Source organism: Oxyura jamaicensis, chromosome Z, assembly GCF_011077185.1.
Source record: "Oxyura jamaicensis isolate SHBP4307 breed ruddy duck chromosome Z, BPBGC_Ojam_1.0, whole genome shotgun sequence".
In the NCBI taxonomy this organism is placed as follows: domain Eukaryota; kingdom Metazoa; phylum Chordata; class Aves; order Anseriformes; family Anatidae; genus Oxyura; species Oxyura jamaicensis.
In genome coordinates this window covers 28247039-28269356 of record NC_048926.1, presented here as the reverse complement: position 1 = coordinate 28269356, position 22318 = coordinate 28247039, and the positions used below count along the sequence as shown (strand labels likewise).

The following is a 22318-nucleotide window of genomic DNA, read 5'->3' as shown; positions in this document are numbered from 1 at the left end:
ACCAGGCAAAAAGGCAGCAACACCAACAGTAAGGCATGTGAAGCTATGCCATTCGACAGGACCTCTGCGAGGAAAAGTGCTTGAGAGCCTTTTTGGCCTCTGTCTCACTTTGGCTGAAGAGGAGCTCTGCCTGCATTACCTCTGCACCTACAGGTCCCACCCAGCCACGTCTCCCATCTTGCTCCATCAGAGACAGAGAAATGCAGAGCTGAAGAGCAGCGGACACAGACAGCTCATCTGTTGTGGACAGTGGTCCCTTGCTAATTCAATTTTCAAAACTATTTTCAGTACTTAAACTGCCAGATGGGAAATAAAGTGGTCCAAATCACGTAAAATCCTCCTGGGGCTCTCCAAGACAGAAGCAAACATCCCACTTTGTTTGGAGTGGAGTTTGTGGTGAGTTCCAAGGGAGTCTGAACTCTAGCAAGACACTGCCGTACCCCTGCTGCTCTGAAAAGGGCAGTCTCCCCCTGGAAACAGGCATCCATGCTTCTCACATGCTTCCTCAGCAAAACCCAGGCTGCCACTGCCCTAAAATTATGGATTGGCAATATAAACTGCCCAAAATCTTGGTGCAAAGGTCATTCTGAATCTGCACTCCCATAAAGCTCAATGGTTCTAGAAGTACTGAAAAAAAAAGTTAACAAAGTCCTCTCTGCCTGCATTTTTACACACATGGTCTTACTGCCCTTGCTGGGGCAGGGCTATGGGCAGCATCCCGTTCTCAGATCTTCACCTCACCCTCCATATGTGCATGTGTGCATATGTGCATACAACTAAAAAAAGGTCACCTGATGGAGACAGTATTATTTTAGCTGTAACAAAATGAAGGAACGGCTCCCTGGCACTGAAATGATTGTGTGCTTGTTTCCTTTCTCTGTATGTAGGGCGTATGCAGTCACCTGTTTCCTTTCAAACCTTTTTTTTAGGGGTTTTCTCCATTTCTTAAAAAACAACTCACCTAAAATCTTGGGATTCAATGAATTATTACCACTGTTATTATTAGTGTGTGGTAGCTGGCTAGCAAGAGACATGTTTTATAATCTTATTACCCACACCAAATCTATGAACCACAGTTCAACCGACAGCCAGAGGCTCGGCTCTGCAAAGAATATGCTGTGTATTAACCACTGAAGAAAATCTAAAAGCTTTTGGTTTTGTTTTATTAAACTGTTTAGAATACGCACCACAGTAAATCTGAACCATAAGGTTTCCTTTTTATGGTGCTTAGCAATCCTATTTTACAGTAACAATAAAAAAACAACCAGTCATAAAAATTCTTGACCTTAGTGCTGCATTAAAAAGGGGGCTTAGGAGAAGATTACCCAGAGAGAAGGGGCACTTGCTCTGTATTAACTCCTGCTGCTCTGCAGAGTCCTTTCACATTTCTGGGTGCTTCAGCTAGAACAGGAGATAAAAATAATCCAGGGGATGCCCTGGACTATTTGGATCATTTCTAATTCAGTGCAGTGCACCTCTCCAAAGGCTGGAGCCAGGTGCCCAGCTGGCTATCATCCTGGGTCACCTCCTGGGGGAACTGCAGGGTCTCAGCTCCAGGTGACGCACCTATCATAGAAGGAGATGCCTAGCCCTCTGCCGTCTTCTCCCGCCTTTCTCACCACATCCAGTGAGGCTGAAATAGGTAAGGAATGGACCCACGAGCCATGCCAGTCAGCATCACTGCTGGCTATGTGCCACAACAGCAAGGCGTGCTCAGGGTGAGGAAATGCTGTGGAAGAAGAAGGCACAACACCGATTCTGCACACTCTGCTCTCCAAGCAGACGCCACAGCAGAATCTCACACAACCCCAGACATGTCCTCCCACCCTCTCCTCCACTTTTGCAAGCTTGGCGGCCGGAGGATTTACTTGACTGTTGCTTTGTACAGCGCCTGACTCCACAGCACTGCTAGCTTAGGATTTGTTTCTTCACCTCCAGGACTACAGCACGGCATTCCACTGCAGTGCAAAATGCAGACTGCCCTCCCTCTGACAGATCTCAGCAGACACGCGCTCTGCAGAGCACACTTGAGTTTCTGACTTACTCCAGCGCATCCCCTCCAGCCACATGCTGCTCATGCTCTGCCCCAGCTGCAGGATGAAAGGTGCTTTAGTTCAAAACCACTGATTCAACAAATACCTCGCTGACTTCCGTGGAAGGCACAGATCATTGAGAAGCACATCGGGCCTACTCAACATCTACATGTTCCTTTAAGCTGTACAACACAGCGTGCGCTCAGTGACCATTTAAAGGATGTACCGCAAGCGGCGATGGGATGTTGAGAACCCATGAACAAATAAACATGGCCTAATAAAAAGACCATACATGGTAGGAATTCTTTCCCTGTCCACTTGCAGAACTTCATGGGGAACCAAGGTGCAGCTACGGCTTGTCTGCACATAGCCAAGCTGGAAGCAGGACTTGTCCATCACTGAGCACAACAGCCAGCGCAGCTTTACGGCAGTGTCCAGCAGTGACACAGCACCTATCCTCCAAAGCCAGAGGAGCATAAAGAGGATGCTCCTGCATCAGTTCAGATCATTCCAGGGGGTCCTGAAAAAAAAAACTACAAACTTTGTCAACAGTGACGTCCTGCTGCTCCTCCCATGTTCCTGGCAGCATCTGCATAGCCTTTAAATGTACTCCTGGTGGAGGAAGAGCTGAGGAGTGGTGGTGGCCAGACCTAAGAAATACAAGAGGGAAGGCAGGCACACCTGGTGGCTCACTTCTCTTTCCAGCCTTGGAGACTGGCAATAGGCTTCAAGATGACGTATTTTAGACAGAGCATCAATGAGTAATTCTTTTATTCATAGGAGCAGCCAGCTGCAACCTCTTGGTGAGCCAGCCAGTGCCATACTGATTATCAGCTTAACACTTGCTGCTGATCCCGACTGGGGGTGAGGGGGTTATTCCCAAGAAGGAAAGTAGGAGGAGGTCGCAGATGCTAATTGTGGGTGACAGGCACTGCAAAGTATTCAGAGCAACAAAGGAGATCAAACTACCATCGCTACAGTTTAGCTGAACTCAGCCAAGACATCTAGCCCAGGCTTTCCTTGTGTCCATTTCACCCAGGACTCGCCAACAGCTATCTTAGAACAAAACCCAAAATTAGTAAAACACCAGAGACACTCTGTTGAAAGTTTTAACATTCCCTCCTCCTTGGGTCTTAAAAAAACAAAACAAAACAAAAAAGGCTGTTTTTGTTTCAGGGGGCATAAAATTGTGTTTTGCATTTATTTTTAGTTATTTGCCAACAGAATTCACAAGTCAATTTTGAGTGTGAGGCAAGAAGACAACAGCAGGGCACTGGAGCAGAAACTTCGATGTCAAGGACTTCTGGTACATCACCTGCTGGCTGTATGACACTGGGCAAGCCACCAAACAATTCTGTGCCTCAGTTTCCCAAGCTGTAAAGCAGGGTGGCCACTGCACTCCCATCTGGTAATGCTACCGCCTGAGAGCTGACCCCTCACAACTGCTGCTGCACTTGCACTGCTCAAGGTGGTTTTGTTTCATTCCTAAAACCAAGTAAGCATATTTTATGGCACAAGGAAAAAGAGACTATGACACTCTGTCTTGACTTCCTTTGATTCTAGCATAGAAAATACAAGAGACATCTATATCTGTCCCTCCTTGATAGACAAACTTAATTAACCTTTGCTATTCTGTTCCAACCTATTCTTTGAGACAAAGGCAGTGACCCATAAACAATATGTTACCATCAGAATCTCAACTGCTGTGACATCAAGAGATATAGCCCTATCAGCAGTATCGGAAAATAAACTGCTTAGATTAGCTCCTCCAAGAAATATGGATTACATTCATGTCACACATGAGCTGTCAGAAACATTAGGATACTTTTAGCATAAATCTGTAGTGTGAAGGGTATGTTATGAATACAGTATATAATACACTGCTTACGCATAAAACTGGGATTGTGTCGGGTGACTTGCACAATGTGTATGTATTTAAACACATGTGCCCGCGCATATATTCACACATTTTACACCAGAAGAGTCAGTCCACACACTACTGTAAGAAGGCCAGGCTTATGGGAGGAAAAAAACTGTGCCAGAATCAGGTTGTGCAGGTTGAAAGGAGCAATATTCTTTACTCGGAAGTTCAAATTGCTAGCTGCCCTACCACAGTCCCCTGCAATAGTAACCGTATTGAATCTCTGCTACTTTTTACGAAATACTTTTAAAACATTTCTCTAACTCAGCAGCGTGAATTCATTTCACTTCCAAATGGCAAACATAATTACCCTATTAGAAAATGAGTTACAATTTCTCACTAATATGAATTTAATGTCTTTGTTCTATAACCAGGTTTAAGGAAAGAACAGAAAAAAAAAACAGGTTCTGGAATAGAAAATGCTGATTTGACAAGCTGCATTAAAACAAAAAGAAATAAAAGAAAACAAACAAACAAAAAAGACAACTCAGCATGAAACATGAAATTCTGACATTTGCCCAAAACCCCTTGGCCAACCTTCACCTTTGCCCAAAGCAAGATCCCTGGAGTTACCAGAGTAACCTCAGTGGCCCCAGGTGTGGGGGGACATTCTGCATCTTGCAGTCCTCTAATGGTCCGGCTACAGGAACCAGAAAAGTTTTAACACTTCTTGGGGAGGATGCCAATGCAGAAGGAGTCACAATTGTCCTCATGCTGTGGGTCACATGCCAGCAGTTTCATTGCCACCCTGGAAAACTTAAACCTGAGTAGATCTGGACTTTAACATTCAGGTTTTATTTTTGTTGCAGTAAAAAAAAAAAAAAAAAAAAAAAAAAAAAAGACTGCAGCCACCTCAGTACTTTCCATTTCTGTCCCTAAACAGATCACCGGAGCAATGCCAGAAGCACCAGCTTCCACTGTACATTTATGTGCTCTGACTTGCAGTCCCAATGCTGGTGAACTCATTTAACTGTTAATTGGATTGAATGCATATAAATTCCTGTCATAACAAACAATTATTAGAGCTTCAAGGGAGAGTCCAGTTGCTCCCAGAGAAGCAGAGTGAAAGGAGACATAGAGTAACCACCACATCTACATTTCCTCTCAGACCTAAGCCTGCGTTTTCTTCAGATGCAACGCCAAGCCTCAGAGCTGGCACAAGCTGCAGAATCTAAGTGTCTCAGCCAAAATTACTGTCGTCATTAAGCTTATCAAATCATGATGGATACAGCTTCTGGGGAAATTATATATAACTGAATAAAACCTACAGAGAAGTGCCTCAGAAACACGTACCTTGGCAAATCCACTCAAGTACACAAGTCTCTCTGCAAAGAACAAAGACTAATGAAATCTGACATTAATCTACATTAAAGATTCAGTGATTCAGTTTATTTGCCAGGGCTCAATGATGCATTAATCCTCATCCCATCCCACACACACTCATGCGTTTCCTCCCCAGCTTTTCTCCCTTGCTCCCTAAATCCTCAAACAGTAGGCAGCCAGGCTGCTGAAGGCCCTGTCTGCACCCAGAAGTTACATTACTGTAAGTATGCAGTTCTCCTTGTCTGGCTGCAGTTGTTCCAGGACAAGCAAGCCTCCACCAGCAGAGCCTGGAGAAGGCAGGGGTCTTGTCTGTGCTGCCTGAGCCAGAACACCTTCCTGTGAGCGTGCAGCTGGCTTACACCAGCACAGAAACCCTCCTGTGGGCTCACACTACTACTATAGGCATTGCACAGCTTTTGTTTTAGCAAAGGAAGAGAAAATCAAAAACCTTAACCAGAGCAGTCATAGCACTGCCAACTACAAAGTAGACTCACTATTGCTGGAAGACGGGTTAAGAAAACATGTCTATGTAAAAAATAAACCCAATCAGTACAGGCAGTCCAGCAAAAATACCGGTGTACACACAGCTATGTGTTTTCTCCAAAGAGAAACAGCCCATGTTAGTTAACAAGTAAACCCCTTCAAGGTCTATGCAGGGCTCCTCTTTGTGGATTGTGCTTCAAGACTCTCCTGAAACCCTTTACTGTACTTAACAGTGAAACTCATTCATCTTTCTCCATTAAGCATCACATTTCTATGATCTTCTCTTGCTGATAGCCTTCTGTGTGCCGAATCAACGTTTAACAGCAGCTGAGAGTTCTTTCTCCTTAAACAAAACCTCTTCAGGGCAACGAAGGGTTTTACAGTCTCAGCATCACTGCACCCATGGCCATCAAGTATTATCTAGTCTAGCTCTCACTGTAAAACTTTTTATGATTATTTGTGCAATGATATGCTGCCATAATACTGTGCAAATCCCATGATTTGTAACTCTTCCAGCAATAACAACCTTCCTTGCAGATCAGTCTCTAAGAAAAATCTTTTAAGTTACTTTACACTGACCTTGAACTACACTCCACACTACTGAGCAGGAGACATGGGTTCTGGGTTTAGGCCATTCAGAAGCTGGGTAGATGTCACTGCTGCAGGCAGGAAGTACTGCCTCTATGCCCGCTGCACCAACTTCTCACCAGAACAGCACTCTGAGATCTCAAAAGGTTTGCCCAGGATAAATTCAAACCTCAGGTGAAAGTAATCAGTAAAATCACATGGGCATGAATGGAGCTACATGATACAGCCCACAAAGTGAGAATAAACACCCAGTGCTTTGAGCTTGCTGGTAAGAGGAAAAAAAAATCTTTTTTTTTTTTTTTTTTCCAATCACATCTTTGGTATCCCCACTAATTTGAGCAGTGCTTAACTAAAAGTTATTTACACATTCTGCAAGATAAAAATAAAATGAATGGAAAATACATAATTGCTTTTATTTCTTTAAGGGGTGTCCTCAAGAACAAGTACAGTTGTATGTATAAAACACACGGGATACTCAGTAAGATTATAAGCTAATGGTAAATATCAAAAGTGAGGTAGATGTCAAGAAAGAGACAGTCTTACAGTAAGCCAAAGGACCCTACGGGTCAGGACTTCCTACACATACAGTTTAGCTTCAAATTAGAGTATAAGATAACAGAACTGAAAGGACACCACCTTCAGTCCTAGGTTCAAAGTATTGTAACATACTTTCATGGGTCCCTTCCTCAAACACTGAGCACTATCTATACATATAATACATATAATTTACGTTCCTTTTTTCCAAGCAAATAAAATCACCAAAGTTTCTATTTGTTGGAGGAATTGTGAAGCATGGGACTAACCCTGAAAGAACTTTCACAGCCCAAATCCTGCAAACCTTCATTTGTATTGTGATGTCTCCTATCATCACAGAATCACAGAATCGTCTAGGTTGGAAGAAACCTCCAAGATCACCGAGTCCAACCTCTGACCTAACACTAACAAATCTTCCACTAAACCATATCCCTAAGCTCTACATCTAAACATCTTTTAAAGACCTCCAGGGATGGTGACTCAACCACTTCCCTGGGCAGCCCATTCCAGTGCCTAGCAACCCTTTCAGTAAAGAAGTTCTTCCTGATACCCAACTTAACCTCCCCTGGTGCAACTGTAGTCCATTCCCCCTCATCCTGTCACCAGGCACATGGGAGAACAGACCAACCCCTACCTTGCTACAGCCTCCTTTAAGGTACCTGTAGAGTGTGATAAGCTCCACAGTAGGCTCTTCCTACTGTAACATTCTGCAGAAGTTTCAGAAGAAGTAACTTTCAATCTGAAATACTCTGTTATGATGTGCCACATTAACCCAATGAACCAAAATTAAACTTAAAAAAGCACTGGCACCTCGCTTCATTACTGCACATAAAATCCTATTCACACCTTGCCTTGACTAATTTTCCCACTAGTCTGGTGACCAAATTCAGCAACTACAGAGGATGCTATCAACTAATCTAACCAATAAGGTGGTGAAGCCAATCAATTCACTGAGAGAAGAAAGCTCTTGTGGTGTGGTCCAACACAGCGGAAGGAAGGGAGAGACAGCTCTTTTTCCCCTGCAACTGTACTCATTTTGAGAAGGGGACATATAACAACACTAAACGGACAGGGACATAATATCAAATGCAGTCTGCAAAGCCATGATCTTAAAGTTCTTTAGGACTTTGGGGCAACTGGCTGAAGGATCAGGTGCACAGGCAGTGTTTTCCTCCATCCTTCCAGTAGTGGGGATCAGTATTGAAAGGAACAGGCAGACCAACTGATCAGGGAGAGAGGATCTGATCAGAGCTGGCAACTCTTTAAGGCTATTTTCCTTGGAGTGCAAGAGTTCTCTATTCCCACCTGTAATAAATCAAGCAGGGATGGTATGGTTGAATAAGGATCTGCTGGTCAAACTTACGCTAAAGAAGGAAATGCACAGACTGTGGAAAGTGGGCTATGTGCCCTGGGAAGAGTACAGAAATGGAGGCTGGGGATGCAGAGTCCCTCCCACTCTAAGCAAAGAGCAACTAACGCAACTTAACTACAAGTCTACGGAGCCTGATGCCATGCACCCCAGGGTCCTGAGGGATCTGGCTGATGCAGTTGCCAAGCCCCTCTCCATCGTATTTGAAAAGCCATGGCAGTCCCGACTAGATAAAGGGAAACATCACTTCCATTTTAAAAAAAGGTAGAAAGGAATAACCAGGGAACTACAGATCAATGAGCCTCACCTCTGTGCCTGGCAAAACATGGAACAGATCCTCCTGGAGGCAATGTCAAGGCACATGCAGGACAAGGAGGTGATCCAGAACAGCCAGCATGGCTTCACCAACGGTACATTGTGCCTGACCCATCTGGTGGCCTTCTGTGATGTAATGACTGCATCAGTCGACAAGGCAAGACTGACTGATGTCATCTACTTGGACTTCTGTAAGGTCTTTGACACAGTCCCACACAACATCCTGATCTCTACTGGAAAGATATGGATTTGAAGGGTGGACCACCTGGGGAATACGGAATTGGCTTGATGGCCGCACCCAGAGAGTAGTGGTCAATGTCTCTATGTCCAGACCGGTGACAAGCATTGTCCCTCAAGGGTCTGTCTTGGGACCAGTGCTTTTCAGTATCTTCATCAATGACACAGATAATGGGATTGAGTGCACCCTCAGCAGGTTTGCAGACGACACCAAGCTGAGTGGTGCAGTGGGTACCAAAGAAGGAAGAGATGCCATTCAAAGGGACCTGAACAGGCTGGAGAAGTGGGCCCATGTGAACCTAATGAGGTTCAACAAGTCCAAGTGCAAGGTGCTGCACCTGGGTCAGGGCAATCCCAGACCAGAGTACAAACGGGGAGAAGAACTCACTGACAGCAGTCCTGAAGAGAAGGACTTGGGGGTTCTGGTGGACAAAAAGCTCAACATGAGCCAGCAGTGCATGCTTGCAGCCCAGAAGGCCAACTGCATCCTGGGCTGCATTAACATAGGGGTGGCCAGCAGGTGGAGGGAGGGGACCGTGCCCCTCCGCTCTGCCCTTGTGAGGCCCCACCTAGAGTGCTGTGTCCAGGGCTGGGGCCCTCAGCATAAGAAACGTGTTAGGAACATGTTAGAATGAAACCTGTTAGAACACATCCAGAGAAGGGCTACAAAGACGAGGCTGGAGCACCTCTCCTATGAAGAAAGGCTGAGAGAGCTGGGGGTATTCAGCCTGGAGAAGAGAAGGCTCCAGGGAGAACTTCACTGCGACCTTTCAGTACTCAAAGAGGTCTTACAAAAAAAATGGAGAAGGGCTCTTTGCTTGGGGAGATAATGATAGGACAAAGGGGAATGGTCTTAAACTAAAAGAGGACAGATTTAGACTAGATATGAGGAGGAAATTCTTCACTGAGAGGGTGGTGAGGCACTGGAACAGGTTGCCCGGAGAAGTTGTGGATGCCCCGCCCTTGGAGGTGTTCAAGGTCAGGCTGGATGGGGCCTTGGCCAACCTGATCTAGTGGGTGGCAACCCTGTCTATGGCAGGGGGGTTGGAGTTTGGTGATCTTTAAGGTCCCTTCCACACTGAACTATTCTGTGATTCTCTAATTCATGGCCCCAGCAGCTGTTGCCCCAGGAGTCCCCTCCTTTTTAGAAGGACCTTTTAATGAAAAAAGGTGTCTAATGCTGGGAAAGCCTCACTTAAAGTGATGTGAACTGGCAGAGTAATTGCAATTGCCACGGTCTCAGCTCCTGCTTCTCAGTATCAAAACCTGAAATGCTCTTTAAAAGTTGCTTGCTGTGCCAGAATCACCGCAGCAGCTCTGTCAGCAAGGGGAAACACCAACTATTCCCTTCAGAAAGGAGGCTTTGGTGGATGTTTCATCTTTCTTTGTTGAGTGGTTTCACAGCAGAGCCTTTGCAGATGGCACCTTGCCCTCTTCTGATGCCCTGCAGGAGAGGTCTGTCCTCATGTGCCCTCAGACAAAGGACACAGATATATGCTGCCTCAAAGGACACAACTTCAGAAAAGGTACAACTGCAGCCCAAGGCCAATAACAGCATTCAGTGTCACTGGAAAGACTTTCCCTATTTTGTCAACAATCCCCTGCTTGGGTAGGTCTCCTCTTTCCTCCAGTCTTCTACTGGTAGTGAGTTGGAGAGCATGATTATCCTAGTCCTAGAGTAAGATGCCTCACTTGAATTTATACCTTAACTGACACAATACCAAAAAGGGAATAAAAAGCTCTGCTGCTAACCTATCAGACACAGCCTATGACTTTAACTACCCAGGCTGAAATCCCAAGCCCAGAAGAGGACACTACAAGAATACACCCTTAGTAACACCCTACGCTACATTCAAATGACTGCCACCAACCCGAGAGTAGCATGGTATCTTGGGCCTAATGGGATAATGGGATGGGTCACTTCACTGCTTTGGATGTGAAAGCTGAAATATATATAAAATAATAAGGTTCCTGAAGAGCAAAGCCTCTCAGAAACGACGCTGGAAGCTCCCAGGATGTTATGTTGGGTAATTCTGGAAAACAGCTCATAATCTACTATGAGGTGAATCAGAACATGGCATCAAGTGGGTGCCCTTCACCCGTGTCTGTGGTGGCCCACCTATACCTACACCGTTGTTTTCATTGTATTACACCAAAACCACCCGTTTTGGCTGAGCTTGCTAAAGAGAGTCCTAATACCATCCTGTAATCTGGTTCTGTTTTTGCACCGTCATGAAACCATACACATGCGGTCAGTATCAGGCCTAAGAAACAGCTCATCATCCACATCACTTCTCCACTTAACACCTCTGTAACATCATACCTGCCATTGCTTTCCTGACTGGCTTGGCATGTATGTTGCTGGGAGGCTTCGAAGGCTGTTTTTCATGGCCGGCCCTACAATTGCACCCCCTGTCTCACTTGAGGAAGGCTCACCAGCCACTGCCATTTGGTACTGGGAGTAGTTGTACAGGTTGTTATAGTAAGGATACAGGGATGGCTGGTAAAAACTGGTGTAGTAGGTGGAGTCCACAACCAAATCAGACGTGCTCTCCAAGTGCCCTCTGCTGGGGATGGAAGGGATGTCCTGAATGAGCATCCGTCCCTCTGGAAAAGAAAAACAAACACAAGCAATTATGAAACAGGAAGCTCCCTAAAGATCATTACCTTTCAGCTTCTGGAAAGCTACTGTTTCTCCTGAAGGCCAGACACAGGGTAATAAATCAGAAGAGGTGGTAGCTGCAAAACTACTGCATGTTTGGTGGAAGATTAGGAGGTCTGATGCTCACTCAAAACTTGAGTATACCTACACACACCACAGACTACAAAAGAGAAAACAAAACCTACCAAAGATTAAGACAGTGTGCTGAGTCCTTAAGCAACATAAGCTGGTCTGATGATGATTTATATTAGCTAAGGATTAAATCTCTTTTTATTTTTAAAATATAACTGTGTGCCATACCTCTTAATCCCTTGGAAATAGAAAGGCTCTAACTACAGAATGACAATGCTTTCTTCACTGCCCTTTCTGCCTGGCATCCTGTGGGCAAGAGGATGCTTTCTAAGCGTACCTCCAGAACAGGCAAACAGCCACAACACCAAGAAAAAATTCAGCAGTGAACACACAGTGCTGTCAGCCAAGGTTCCCTAGCAGCCCACATGCTCACTCTGAGCAGGGAGGCCTTCAGTCCTTGCCTGTACCCAAACTTAGCTATTGTTTACCTACAGAATCACAGAGCAGAACAACCTCTTAAACCTCTGGCAAAAGAGGAAGAGGAGGGGATTATTCATGACTTGCCGACTGCACTCTTGAGAGCCTGTGGACCAAAAGCCACCCAGTTGCATACCCACAGCCTTCCTCAGCAAAGGTCTACCTCAACCACCTCTCCCTAAGGCAGGGGAGTTTCTCAGAGATGTTTGAAGTTCTGTTTTCCTTACTCCATTTTCAACTGGTGCCCTGTGATACTTCCAAGGATGAAAAGAAAGGTGCTCTTTGGTATTGTTTTGCAGCCAAGCTCTGACATGCTCCATCAGTTACCTAGCCAAGCCAGATAGAGCCAACAGCTGTTACAACCTTCTTCACCATGTCTAACCACATCCTGAATATACATTTACATATTAAACACGGGAATGACTGTGAAGCCCACTACCCATGCAGCTCTGATCCTAGCTCACGTCCCTGTGATCCTGCCCTGCACTATTCTTTATGGTGCCTGCAGCACAATGATCCCTTCTGCAAGAAGCTGCTGCTTCTCCTTGTCCAGCTCTACTGTTCAAGGGAAAAGGTTGTGACTTAAATAATGCTGATGAGTTCTCAAGGTCTATCAGTACGGAGATGAAGCAGCACAGACAACAGGCACCTATAAAATAACATCCCTAACAGAGATGTCAGGCAGGTGCTGCCTGCTTCATTTTGTTCCTTTCTCTGTATCTCCATACCTTAATTACTTATCTGTAAGAAGAGTATGGTAGCATTTTTACCAGCCTCTCACAGCCAGATCCACCAATCAGTTTTATCAATTTTTGCCAATTACAATGCAGTTTTGTTTCACTTCTTCAGCTGCAATCATGAACAGTATCAGCCCACGTCACTACATCATACAGTGCCCCTGTCCCTATTCCGCTGCTGCTGATGTTTTAGTGGTATCAGAGAACTACACGTCTATTAGCAAACAGAGCCTCCTGTATCTGTTTTTTTTTTCTGCCACTCAGCTCTAAGTGAGCAAGAACCTACCCAGCTGGCTATTTTAATTTAGAGTATCTCTCACATTTACACACAGAACAGAGGAGTGTGCAGACTGGCAACATCAGTCAAAAAATAGGAAAAAGCTAACATATACTGCAACTCACATTTTCTTCCTGACCTTAGGAGTGGATTTAGCTTTGACGTCATGCTTTGTGACACATCTCTGCCTTTTTTTTTTTTTTCTGCAGCAACTGTAGCATTTTCCCGTGCTTCACCTGGGAGGAGGCAGTCATTTCATACAAGACACAGCATTTATGCCATCCAGATAGAGGCCAGACAGGTCAAAGCACCACAAAAATTACTCTACAGTCCCCCCAGTCTTGAACCAGGTTGCCAAAATTTGCAGTTCTCCAATGACTCTGGCATGCATAGGGCCAAGAGTCATGCAACAATCCAGTCCTGCGCTCTTGTAGGCTCAGCTTGGCTGAGTCTTTCACCATTTACTACTAGGGCATACATTTTACATATACAACGTGTACAGAACACACACAACTGCAAAATACATTGAGGGGAAAGAGCTTTATTACTAATGTATAGTAACTCCCCTGCAAGACTTGAGTTTTTTTCTGAGCAATACAGGCTCAGAAAGAAAAGTCAGTCAGACCAGCCAATACTTTGTGGGGGACTGTCAGAGAAGTGCTACCTGCCAACAGGAGCAGAATTAATAGCCAAAGAGCACTGCCAAATTGTCCTCGGAGTAAAGCAAGGCACTCAGAGGCCTGCCACTAGAAGATTTCATCGTAACTGTAATCCACCAGTTTTTGCTGTATTTGTGCTGCTTATACCCAGCCAAAGTCTGCAAGCTAGCTGATGGGCAAGCACACTATTTCTGGGCTACACCATCCTTAAACACAACTAGAGTTGCAGAATAGGACAGATCAACTTAAAGCAATGACTGCAACTACAGTTCTGTGGCATGGGGTTCCTTCAGAGGGTCTTTGCTGTGTATGCTAATTCCTGATAATATGGTGAACAGGCCTCACCTCCGACTGCTCAAGGAGCAACGTATCCTACTAACGGGAGGCTGTTAGTCTTTGGCTGTATTTTCTGCCTGCAAGGAGAGGATACCAAGGTCAAGAAGGCAGCTTTAAGTTTTTTGTTGTTGTTGTTGTTGTTGTTTTTTCAAATGTAATTCAACACAGCTGAATAGCTCTGCTGGCAAGGAGAGGGTCCTCCCCTGCTTCAGAGACTGCTGCATTACAACACCTGCACATGAGTGGCAGCCCTGAGGTTCATTGCTCTAAGGGGAGCAATTTTGGACAGAAATTAAGCTCTCAACAAGGCAACTGCTGCTGTGCTGCCAGACTCCCACTCTTGCCCCTCCACCTGCCCTTTTAAAACAACAGGGCTCTGCAGGGCCTGTGCAGGTCTTTACTGCCTTTACCAGCTTCACGGAACAGCTGGGAAGGGCTCTGGGGCAACAACAGCGTGTATGTATAACCTTGCCCCAAACTTCTGAGGCACAAATTTCTGAAGGAGCAGAAATTGAAGAGTAAAACAAATGTGGGATTGTTGAAATCCTCACTTAGTTTTTGGGACATTGAGTCTAAAACGCAGGCCTGTCCAAGGCCTTCCTTCTGTGAGCAGTGCTCTGGCAATGAGACAACAGTGTCGCTCCACGTAGTAGTGCCTTTCCAAGCTCTTTTCTACTAATTCCTGTGGAGAACTGATGCTACTTTTTTTGCACTATGTACACAGTGTGAAATACGACCCACTCTTTCATAGAAGATCGATATGATGCATGATAAATATTGTTATTGATCTTGTAGTGTTGTAGGCGACTCTCCAGCTCTATGGCATATTAATAGTAGTTAACCAGTAATTCATTTCAGGGCGGCTGGGATTTTCTTTTAAGAAAGGTGAGTTCTCGGGGTCAGTTACACATAAGGGTCTTATATATAATAACCTGTGAGAGGCTCCCTGCCTTCACTTAGCAGAGCAAGGTGAAAAACAGTGGTCCAGTCCTCAGCTAACGTAAGCCAGTCTCAGACCATTTACTTCAAAAAAGCTATAGCAATTTACACAAATTGCAGATATGCATGGCAAAGTTAGCACAGAAGCCTTTTTACAGATCATTCTTTTCCTTTTTCCTTTTTGGGAAGAGAGAGAAGAGATGACAGGGAGTTTACAGGAATTTCTATCATCTCTATCTCACAGATGCAAATGTGTTTTTAAACATACAAACCAAGAAATGCAAACACTGAAGTTGTCTGTTCCATTCACTCATCCTGAACGTAAGCATGGAGTATTTTCCACTCCTACCAGTTCTGTTAAGGGCTAGTTATACATCTTGTTATACACTGACATGAGTAATTTAAACATGTTTGGGCAAGTCACTGATGCTAAGGTCAAATGTAAAGCAAGTCCATGCTACTTAACTTTCATCACTTCTAAAACAGGTTGGCAGCCTCACATTGCCTATTGGGAATGGTTACTGGACCACACTCTGGAATCCAGGGGATAGAATTGATCACCTTGGTGCAGACTCATGCCAGGAATTGTTTTTAAAATGAGGATAGCACGTACAGTCCAATTTCAATGTCTGAGAGCATGCTGTGGCCCGGTTCAATTCACTGATGTGGCCTTAATGGTTGATTAGTCTACATCTGATCGCCTAATTCAGGGAAGGGCAATCAAGAGATTTTCACTGCCTGCATTTATTGACAAGTGTTCTTTACACATGCATGGTCATTGTTCTTTTCATACATGTATGATGTTCATATGTGTGTGTTCATACATGTACGGTGATAATTCTTATTTATCCACCTGCAAAGACTCTACACTTACACAGACATGCTGCTGAAAATGAAAAATAAATTTGACTACTCAAGTAACATATTTACTCAAGAAGAAGGAAGGCACAGAGTGTTTCCAGTAAGCAGAGTTGCAGCTTTTGGTACTTTACATTTACTGTAGTTTTCAATTTAAAACAATTGTTCTCACTGTGGCAGTGTTTGCATCTATCTGCAAGCCAGCCTCTGCTACAGAAGACAGCTATGGTGTTAGAACATTAAAAATTAATCATTCAGCCAGAAAACACTTGCCTTCAGACCTCAGAAGAGTCTTGTATTTGCATCTGATAATTTTCCCTTGTCTAGTGCATAAAAGCATCCTTACAATCCTATTAACTAGCTTGGCAATATTAAGTGTTGCAATGCCTTAGTTCAATTCATAGCTGGCTTTGAGGTCGGACAGTAGCCTTGAGTGAGGCCAGTGTGAAATCACTCCCCAACATAATAATCAGAAGCGCTGGAACAGTATGTTTCTCCCACCAGACAATCATGACAGAGCTATTTCAGATGTCAAAGAAAGCTGGCATCGTTACATACTTTCTCTGGAGACACTCTGCCTCCCCAGGAACAAAACCCACATACTCGTTCTGCCTTTCAGAGGAGTATTTCTCTTCTCTTTCCATTAGAAGTTGCGGATTATCTCTGGTTCCAGTGTTGAACTTTTAGCTTGCTATAAAGTTAATGTGCTAGACAATGTTCATTCCAGGCAAGGCTGTGGGGCTGTGTATTTTCTGCCACCCCCAAAAAAGGCCATTATCTGTAATTACCCATTACCATGCATAATTATTTCTTCTATTCTGGTCTATGGCCCCCAGGACTTTATGCTGTTACAGCTCACTGCATTATCTTATCAAATTTGTTAAGGAAGCTTTTTTGACCTTTTGAGCACTTGTCACAGCACATACAAAAGCCAGCAGTAAATTGTCTAAGCATGTAATGTGTGATTTATTGTATGTACCTTGTATAATGATACCATACAAAATATTACACACTAACACCTTCCCTATTCCCCACTCCCTGCTGTAGCTACAAGGAGAAGAGGGGGAGGAAGGGGAACCTCTTTAGGAAGAAAGAGAACGAACAGAATAGGAAGAGGCTAGGGTCTCTCTAGGTGAATTTGAGGAACACACCAGCAACAAATGGCTAAACTTGAATATCAGGCTCCAGGGAAGGTATCAGCTGCACTGCTCTTCAATGCCACCTTTTGTTTCTCATTCCTCTCCCCAAAGCCCAGTGCTACTGCTCAGGCTTCTGCTGAGCCCCATTCCTCCACACATAAGCCCACTTACTGCCCTTGCAGCAAGTGGAGGGATCTTTAAACAACCCCTCTTCCTAATTCACCGTTTCTGTCAATGCAGTATGGGGCCCTGAGCATTAGAGACAAATATGGTCCAAGACCAGATCTAAAGGCATTGTTCTTTGTGGATACTGGCATGCATTCATTAAGGACCAGGACTTTATCTCCACTGCTCTCAGAGCTCCCAGCTAGGGACCAGATGCAGCCTTGCATCGCAGTATGCCTCTGATGACAGTCCCCGTGAATAATGGCACTATGTCACTTTGTAAGGACGATGTCCAACCCTCACAGAGAAACAGCTCTCACGAAAACAGGCAAGCTGGCTCCCTCTGTCCCTCATCCTCTCTCTGGCAACTGAAAGTATCAGACTCTCAACCCGCTTCCCTGTCTGAAAGGGATATTCAAGAAATTATCAGTTAGTGAATTTTAGTAGAAATAATTTGGAGGCTTTTGAATTGTGTGATGAAACAAACTTCCTACATACAAGATAATCTGAAATACTTCTCTGCCATCACAGTAAATAAAAGTAAACCTTAATGGTCACGTCTGTACTTTGGCCTAAAACTGCACAGTATAAATTATTTTCATACCAGGTATGCAGAATTACGCCCTTCCTATGAAGGCTTCTCCCTAGAAGTATAGTGAAAAAGCAGGCACCAGGAACTTCCAAAAACATCCCTGAACTCATACCCTAAGAGATGGCTAGCTGAGCCTCTGCTCTGAGGACTAAACTCTTCTTTGTGTTTCTCTGCAGTTTCCAGACCTTTGCCTGACCACTCTGAGACAGTGCTCAAGCACCAGGAGGGTGTGAGCTGTAAGAGCGGCACAAGACATGCAATGTTCAAGGTGCACAGAAGGACAAGAAGAGTGGGACCACTTTTTCCTTCTTGCTGAGTGTCACCTACCCAAACAGACCTGGATGCCCAGCTGTGGGCTGAGCTACGTCTACCAGAGGGAGAGGTCAAAAAGTCTGTTATTGTCCGTATCAGACATGTGGGCTAAAAGCAGCTCTGTCTCCAGGCTCAAGAGAATAAATCACAGCCGAAACAGCTTCTTGCCACACCAGTCTCTAGGTACCTCTCTGCCCGTACCTGGGAAACACAGCTGCCCAACAGAGAAAATGCTGTTCTTCTTAACACTGAAATGCACATTAATAAATAAATTAATTTAATTTTAAAAAAATGTGATGCAACAACTCTGAGCCCTTCCCATGCTCCTGTTCCTTCCCACGGAGATCCACGCAGAGGGACAGACCTTCCTGGTCCCTCCTCTCCCTCCTTATCGTGGCACTTTTACCCTGCCAGCCCCTGCCTCCCACCACCCCCGAACAAAACAAGCGGTGGTTGCTGCAGGTCTGGTACCCGGCCGCGGGTTTGGTACGCCTTATCAGAGGCATGGGCATAATGGGAGCACTGTCTGCAGGCCCGGGCTTTATCCGTGAAGACGTCAGCGGCTGAACGCTCCTGTTTCTCAAGGTTTGCTCGACTGCCAACACAATACTCATCTGCACCCTGCAGGAATGGATATCACTTTTTTCCCCCTCCTAAGAGTAACTCTGGGAATCACGACTTGAGCAAACGCTGCCTGAGGCTCAGCTTTTCCAGTTCCACCTCTCCAGGGCTACACCAGTCCTAAATGGGATGGTGCATCTCACCATGAATGGCATTAGCCAGGAAGAAGCACTGTAAGATAAAAATTACAGCACACTTAAAAAAATAGCCGGGAGCTTCTAGAAGTAAGGTTATTTGTTATTGCCTTGCTTGCACTCTGACATGCCATCTTTTCACAAGATGCTGCACCCACATAGTGCTTCTGTTGAGAAAGTCAAAAGCCATCTAGTGAAAAGACTGTGAAAACCCTAAGTTGAGCTGGTCTAGTTTAATCAAAGGCATAAACAGTTCAGAACAATCACATTGGGGATTAATTAAACCTTAAATGAGAGGATCACTAAAGGACAAAGTATACTACCGTCTCTCTCTAGGGCATGTTTTTCTGGTCTTTTAATCATGCCTGTGACTCCTCCCTGAGCCCTGCCAAGCTCAAGCACAGGTGTGCAAGTTCAGACCATTGCTATAAATCCATCAATAGTTATAACAAAAACCTAGAGGCCATGCAAACAAGATACCTCACTTGCGCCCTCTCCTAGACTCCAACTGTAATTAGCTCCTGAGCCTGGCTTAGGCTGCCTATTTAACGACCAGCAAGGAGTCCCACTAGTCCCACAGCCACCTCACCACCTTCAGGCACAGAAGAAACTAACCCTGTGCCATCACACATTTGTCCTCGCTCATCATTTCCCCCCAGGAGCCACTGATACTCCATTCTCCTGCACTGGTGCTCAGTCAAGATACCAGGGAATACAAAATCAAATGCTTTACAGAATTTGACTGCATCGGTATTTCACTTTGTCAAGCAATTCTGTAATGATAGAAGGTTATTAACTGGATGCACTCTTTTGCACACAAAGTTTTGTTAATTCATGTTCAGTAAGCATCCTTTAATGTCTGAGTTTCTCCCTCTCCCACGAATTTCAGTCCACTGTGGTTCATTCCATTGTCTTTGCAAAAACTAATGTCAGTCTGATGGATTTGTAGCCACATATCCCACCACACTCTTAAAACTGGTATGACATCAGCTAACTTCTAGGCATTAGGAACTTCCCCTGTGCTAGAAATCCATTGGAAATCTGTGTTAAAAGACCAGAGACATCCTCATCAAGTTTTCTTCTTTTTCAGAAAAAATGGCATGCAGGTTACCCAGTCCTGCTGACTTCACTTACTGCTGAGAATGAAAGCGATATGTCACTATCCCTCCAAAGCAAAGATCAGAATTAATTACTAAACATGTCTTCCTCTCCTCCTCACATAGAATTACTGTCCCATAATGGGTCACACCACCTTTAATTCAGTGAGTGTTTCTAACACAACTTTTAAACCTCCCAATTTTAAGATTCTTAGTGTGGTTTAGAATTCACATACACAACATTTTGTTCAAAGGAAAATGTGATTTGGGGAGGGGGGAGGGGAATCCCAGCTAGAAGACTGCAGCTTGGCATAGCAAATTTCCTGGTTATACACAAAAACCCAATCTAACTTCGGTAAGAGGAGCTGAAATACCACCGATTTCAGCAGAACTGGGGAAGGCACATTTTGTTCACGTTTAGTGTACACTTAATAAAAATGATCTGCTGCAAGCATTTAGCAGGCTACTTTAAAATTGTCCTAATATGACTGAAGAAATAAAACCTACAGAAAATAATTTTTATTTCCACACTTAATGCAGGCTTCAGGCCCTACATCTGTGGCAACAAATTACACACCCAAAATCTTCTGCCACTGACTAGAGCAGAGCAGCTATCTTTTTAGGAGAGCTGGGGGACAATGCTTGCTCTTTCCTTATTTGCATTTTTTATCTTTTTAAGACAGCTATGGTGACTGTACTCAAATCTTTGTTTGAAAAAAAATATGAAAGGCTTTAATAAAAAATAAGCATTCAGAATCTTTGAATCTTGTTTTGAATCTGTGAAGATGCAAGAACCCTTTTTAATGCTACTGAAACATCTACAAACAGCATTTGTTTGTTCTTGTTAAACTGAGACAGCAGGATAATTTGTAAGTCTAGAAATAGTAGCATGAATGACAGCTAACGAAATCAGGACCAATAAAATTAGTGCTTCAGAAAATTATCAGCGTGAAAAACAAGCACCATTTTCAATATTCAGAATAACCACTGGTAGTATGACTTCTATGTGTGCATATATGTGTGCTATTGCTCCTCTTGAGATACAAACATTTAACTCACTGCATATCAGACATTAATGCGTAACAGGAGCAAAACTTAAACACCACTTCAGAAAACAGAACGGAATTAAAAGAGAAAGAAAATTAGGGGAGAAATCAGAATTCTAGACAGTCATTAAAAAAAAGAGCCCAGACACCTGCAGGTCCAAAGAAGCAAATTGAGAGGAGGAGAAAGAAACTCAGTGTGGATTAAATGTAAAGGGATTTAAGTCATTAACAGGAGATCAAAGAGAACGCTAGAAGGGAGGGAAGGCTTTACAAGCATCTGAGATAGGAGACCTTGGAGGAAATATGACTGGGATAAAATCATTATAGCTTACACTAAAAACAATAAAGGGAGTAGGATGATGGCTGGAGTTAGCTAGAGTCTGTGCTTGATTATAAGCCATATGATGACAGAAACCCAAAAGATTTCTAAAGAAGACCAACTAGAAAAAAAAAAAGTTTTTTTTTTCACTCTGTATTCTGAGGTGTGGTAGAAAAGCAAATCTCCAGGAGTGGCAAAGAATCATGACAGACACCCCTCAGGCCTAGCCCAGTGAGCAAGAATCACATACGCACACATCACTCTTGTAGATGATCGCTCCATGGATGCAATGCCAGTTACACTCACAAAACCTGCTTCCATGCAAATGCAAATTGACCACTAAAGACTTTTGTTCATGCACAGCCGACAAACCAAAACGCACATCAGCTGGAACTACAATGGCTTGTATCAGTGGAGGTTATGAAACGTTAGCACCCGTGCAGTACAGTATGACATGGTACATCAGCTAACTATAGGCATTCCTGTCAGCAAATGGTGGCCTAAGCTGTGCACAGTACAAGTGATATGAAGAGAAACTAGAGAAAGGATAATAAAAAAAATATAAAAATAAAAATAATTTGGCACCCAATGTCATTGCAAAGGAAAAGAAGCTCTGTGCTTAAATAACCCTTTACAAGCTCTTCAAGAAAACAGAGCAGAGAACTGCAATAATGACAATTTGTACTTAAGCCACTGAATTATTCATAACTCTGTCTAAAACCAGCAGGCAGGAGAATGTTTACCAAAGTTCAGGGGAAAAAAAATGTAACTACAAGAAGCATTTGAAAAAGTGTTTCTACAAAAGGAATCTTCAAAACTGTCTTTTTGTCCCCAAGTCATTAAATGGCAAATCTATTAAAATGGAACATGAACCAGAAATGTGAAGATGGAAGCAAGTTATAAATAAAGCAAATGAAAGCGGTCTTCACGGTACAAGAAAGCATGGAAAAAGAAAATGAACAAGAAAAAGGAAAAGGAAAAGGAAAGGAGAAAGAAAAAGAAAAAGAAAAAGAAAAAGAAAAGGAAAAAGAAAAAAGAAAAAAAAAGAAAAAGGAAAAGGAAAAGGAAAAGGA

General features: G+C 43.9%; 1 protein-coding gene across 1 annotated transcript in view; it reads right to left on the bottom strand.

The window, feature by feature from the left end:
* The window catches only part of DMRT1 (doublesex and mab-3 related transcription factor 1), a 61310-nt gene that overhangs the window by 28062 nt on the left and 10930 nt on the right, over nt 1-22318 (bottom strand). Inside the window, exon 3 of the mRNA XM_035311002.1 lies at nt 11127-11410. Within this exon, the coding sequence (XP_035166893.1) occupies nt 11127-11410 (284 nt within the window). The remainder of the gene's footprint in view (nt 1-11126; nt 11411-22318) is intronic.